This window comes from Poecilia latipinna, unplaced genomic scaffold (genome assembly GCF_001443285.1).
Source record: "Poecilia latipinna isolate Pla-1442-1.1 unplaced genomic scaffold, P_latipinna-1.0 Scaffold21, whole genome shotgun sequence".
Lineage (NCBI taxonomy): Eukaryota > Metazoa > Chordata > Actinopteri > Cyprinodontiformes > Poeciliidae > Poecilia > Poecilia latipinna.
Window position 1 is genome coordinate 447,832 of NW_015112637.1, and position 5,216 is coordinate 453,047.

At 37.7% G+C, this 5,216-nt stretch overlaps 1 protein-coding gene across 2 annotated transcripts in view; it reads right to left on the reverse strand.

Moving 5' to 3' along the window:
- Window positions 1-784: 784 nt before the first annotated feature.
- ccr8.2 (chemokine (C-C motif) receptor 8.2) overlaps window positions 785-5,216 on the reverse strand; it is a 9,600-nt gene continuing 5,168 nt past the window's right edge. For both annotated transcript variants that reach the window (XM_015035686.1, XM_015035680.1), the window contains exon 2: window positions 785-2,322. In XM_015035686.1, coding sequence (XP_014891172.1) covers window positions 1,221-2,322 — 1,102 coding nt within the window. In that variant the 3' untranslated portion in view covers window positions 785-1,220. The remainder of the gene's footprint in view (window positions 2,323-5,216) is intronic.

Genomic DNA, 5,216 nt, shown 5'->3' on the forward strand with positions numbered 1-5,216 from the left:
CCCTCAAAAAAAAACTTACAAAAAAAACCAAAAACACCCCCCCTAAAAAAAAAAAAAATTTAATCCCAAAAAAAAAAAAAAAAAAAAAAAAAAAAAGATTGTTTTGAATCAGAAATGTTGTGTTACAGTCTACATGCATATGGGGAAGATGTTTACTGGGCAAACAGTGAGCCACTGAAAATCACCACAGGTATAGCATCCCACTAACGATGCAAAAGAAGCTGCCTGTTCAAAGATTGATGCATCAACGCCTATTTGTAGAAAGTCAAGTGGAAAGAAAAACTGTGGTAGGACAAGTAAGCATGATAACCGCAGCCTCAAATGAATTTAGTAAGAATTTCATGTGAAGAAACATTTTACAACTAAATGTAAATGATTGAAGGCCTATGTGTTTTACAAAGTATGTATATTAAAACAGACTTACCTATGTGATTATATTTTAAAACATTTTGCTTGTAAAGTTGATTAATTTCCTATATTGTATTAACATGTTTGAATGTTTTTGAATAATTTTTGTTTATTACATAATGTCTATGATATTACATTAAATCTAAACTACTAGTGCAATGTAGAAGTTTCTTAACTTAAGCGAGTTAACTTTGACCAACCTAAGTTTGCTCTTTTTGGCTCTGATAGTTTAGTGACTTTTATAACTTTGACACCTTTGTGCTGCATATATTAAGATTTGCAAGGGTTATTGTTTTTAGCTAGCTGTTGGCAATCCAAATTCAAGAAAATAAATTGTTAATTCTGTAATTCCCCAGAATAAATTAACTGCAAGTGAACAACAAAGAAAATGTTTAATCCCTAAAAAAGCAGGATTTAGGAGCCCAATTCTTCCAAACCAAATGAACAGCAGAATTTTTTATTTAAAATGTTGAAATGGAATGGAACATAAGTATTAAAAATCTGAGCATAAAACATTTTTTTTACAGCTTTACAAAGATTATAAAATGGAAGACTTTGACAGAAACATTTTCATGGAAGATATTTTAAAATGCTGTACATTAAGAAACACAAGGTTCACTGAAAGACACTGTGCATGGGAAAGTATTACATTCAGTCTAGTCTCTACATATACACCGTCGTTCGTCATAACAAGAAAACAAGTCAAAGGTACCTCACCGTTAACCTGAAACTAGCATGACCTTATCTGACTTGACATGAACAGTCTGTGTATAAAAGATGTTCACAAAAGGTATTGGCATAAGCAACAGAATTTAAATGAATTTAACTGAACCCAGATTAATGCCAGCCCCAGTGTTCCTTTCGTCCACGCTGGTAGTTTGGGAGTACACCGAGGCGCCTCTGTCTTGAGGAATGTACAGCTTGACCACCTGGCAGAGACTGCATGGAGCTCTGTTTATCAGCCTTATGAGTTGCCTCCTGAACTTCTCCCCGACGAAGACATACAGAATGGGATTGAGACAGCTGTGGGAGTATGCGATGACTTCGGTGATCTGTAAAGCCACTGTGATGGCCCTGCTGCTTTCACATCCGGTGTAGACGTGCAGAAGTTCCAGTGCTTTAAAGAAGGACGCCACGTTGTAAGGAACCCAACAGCAGAAGAAAACGGCCACCACTACAACTACCAAACGGATGGCCTGCTTCTTGGAAGACTGGGTTGATAGCAACCTGCAAATGATCTGAGAGTAGCAGAAGCTTAGGATGAAAATTGGGATAAACAGGCCCAGACAGTTCATTTTCAAGTGACTAAACACTCTCCAGGAATTAGGGATGTCGGCCATATCATCTTTGGGAAACTCAGGGTAGCAGTGCTGAGAACCGTTGCCATTTCTTTGAGTTTTGAGGAAGATCAGGTCAGGAAAAGAGGCCAAAAAGCCAGCCATCCATGTAATAGCAGCTGCCCCAATGCCAAAGGTGCGTGTGCGTGCTTTGAGGGCGTAAACTGCGTGCACTATGGCCAGGTAACGATCGATGCTCATCAGACAGATGAAAAAGATCCCACAGTAAAAGGCAATGTGATAAATGCCTAGGACCATCTTGCACATAGCATCACCAAACTGCCACTGGTCTCTGGCTTGGTGGGCGAGGAAGGGAAGAGAGCACACCATGAGAAGGTCAGCTATGGCCAAGTTGACCAGGCACACATCAGTCATGCTACGGAGTCTAACCCCGCAAGCGATGACCCAAATTACTAAAGAGTTTCCAAGGAGACCTAAGAGGAAGAAAATGACATAGAGGGGTGGAAGAAAGTAAGCCCCATATCGCACATAAATGCACCCTGAAAAGTCTTCGTCTTCTCCTGGATAGTCATATTCAATTGTGGTGCTTTCAGTAAAAGGCATAGAAGAATTATACCTAGAAGGAAAGAGAGAAACAAAGATAAATGATTAGTATTGTCAAAATATTTCATTTTCACACTGCTCAGGTTTTTCTGAATACTGATTTTCTTCAAAGCTTGACCTGCCGATTTAGATTGATCTCATTTTTTTCTCCCGGTTAAATACAACACAGAACAGAGAAAGAAATGTGCTTCATTAGCTGTGATTCAAACAGCAAATGAAGTCATTACTAGACCATCACCATGTATCCCTCGTCAGTGCCTGACTCAAAATAGACTAGGCTACAAAGTACATGTTGTTGCTCTTTATGAATAGCAATTTTAAAAGACTTTAAAAATGCTAGGATTCAAAAGAACTGGCTATTGTACTAGAAAACAATGTTCATCATCCTCAGGTTGTGCTGGAATAAACTTTAGTGCTTACCCAAAGAGCAAAGTAATCAATAAGTCTGTGGCAACTGTTCATGTACGACTGCACATGCAACTAATCAGACTGTGTGCTCTTTCTGAGCTTCAGTGAGTCCATTTTGGAACAGTCCTCTAGAAATGACTATTAAAGAAATGCTCTTCATTTCCACAATTTGTCTCCCACTATTTTGTGTAGTCAAGTCCATGTTGATGGAGCTCTCGTTAACTAAGTCTCGTCATAGAGTATTTTTCAATGCCTATGGTTTTGGACTGTGCCGCACCACATAAGAAGAAGTCCAGATGTTAGATTGTGAAGCTGAAATTTTCCTCGATTAAAAACTCACTTTGATGTAAACGTATGCTTTGTAAAATCAAACAAGTCTTTTATTTCAACATTGAAGATGAGTTCGTTAGAAAGGGGTCCACCATGCTCTCTATGCTCAGCTTCTCGTCTATATCATATCAACCTGACAACTGCAGAGTCATCCGAGTATTTTATTTATTTTTTTTTTTTTTTACAGATGATAGGACTCTGACTTGTACTGAAAGTCTGACTGAAAAACACCAGAGTGAGTACAGCCCCCTGTTGTACTGCTGAGCCGCTGACCACTTAGACAACAAACCGTTTAGTGACTCAACGGTTTGTGTGTCTGAGTTGGGGGTTGACTCTCAAACAGACTAAACAACCCCCACGCCAACATTCATATGTTTGTAAGGCAGTCATTTTAACACTGGGGACATCAATCCGTGTCTTCTTCTGGAGTTTCTTTCGCAGTAAACCAACCCTCCCTTGAACATACCACGCCGCGCGAGCTTCACATCGACCGTCTGTCTAGTCACGATTGCATGATTTAAGCCTAATAATTTAGAGATCAAGCCAGTCAAGTTGGTGTATTTTTTCCACATTTTCATTTTGATATTTACTATTTCTCTACTTAAGGCGTCTCCATGGGTTCCAGCTGGACCACTCCAAAAATGTTACTATTACTGCCAGGCAGGAGGAATACGTTTTTGAAATTAAATCTGACAGGGGTATGAATAATTTAGTGAGTGTAAAACAAATCCGCATACAACACAGGATAAATCATTTTGAGACTTTTTCTACCTTTAGTTAATATCCCCCGTACAATTCAACTTAGAAATGAACAAGCAGTTAGAGGAAAACACAAATAATAATAGTAGTAATAATAATAAGAAGAACAATAAACAATAAGAGCTTGGTTACATATATCTGCACACCTTTAAACTCATGTTTTATGAATCACCAAATTCATTTCCAGTATTCAGTCTGCTCGATGCTTGTTGTCGATATCTGTCAGATTGTGTGGAAATCCACACCCATTTTCAGGTTAGCCCATAAATAGCAGAGCGTTCTGGTTGGGTCATTTGTAAAGTTTTCTTCAAACTGACATTTATTCAGAAGATTCAAGATAAAGTTCCAGTTTATCTGAAGAATAGCAATAGCGGAGCATCGTACTATTTTTTTTACTGAGTTGGGAGTTGGTTTTTGTGACTGGATCAAAATGTCACTTTTAGTAATATCACTGCTTTCATTATTGGTTACTGCATTCACTGCGTATCTAATACTGAGATTTTTTTTCTTCTCCTGACTGTTACCTTTACGCAGGTTACCCATTTCATCCTTTTTGTACGATGAAGACTTTCTATTTTTACTTTTTTTACGATCTCCAGCTTCTGATCAGTTTCTATCACATAACTCCACTCTCTCCAAGATCCATGTTAAAGTTTGTGGTCTTCTTGGTGTAGAGAAAGTAACTTATATTTCTGTCTGACTCGCTTCACTTGCAGTACGTCCTTTAGGTTAGCTGATCTGATCAGCATTTACTTGTTGTCCTTCATACCAGATGTAATGGAATGCGTTTTCACAACAAGCCTCCAATTATCTCCAACCACCTCTGAGATTTTTAAGAGACAGCTTGGAATGTATCTGCTTACAAAGGCGTTCCTAACTCCTCCCGCACTGCAATTTGTTTCTTTACAGCACTTGTGTTGTTTATATTGCATATATGCATGTATTTTAAATTGTAAAAAGTGGTATAAATAAACCGGACTCGTGTTTACATGATAAAGCATGCAAATGAGGAAATTCTGGGAAAACTTTAGAGTAGCTCATATCTATTTCAGATTCTTAATCAGATTCTCAATAACAGATGGCCTGACTGTACCGAAGACGACTCTCAAACCCGGAATGAATCAACAAAGTATTTGTTTAGGGTGGTGTACGCTTGTGGAGCCAGCTTATAGGAAGGTTTTTTATTTATTTATTTTTCTTTTCTATGTTTTAACAGTTTTGCCTGTTGTTCAGCTGAATAATAAAGAAGACATGTTAAATTAAAAGGCATAAAAAGCTTGGAAACGTACTTTTCCTGGTCTCATTTTCCATGGTAAAGAGTAATATTTTAACAGGGTGTGTTTAAACTTCATTTGACATGAACTGCAAAAAGTTTGAGAATAAATAACTTAAACACATTGAAACTTTTTT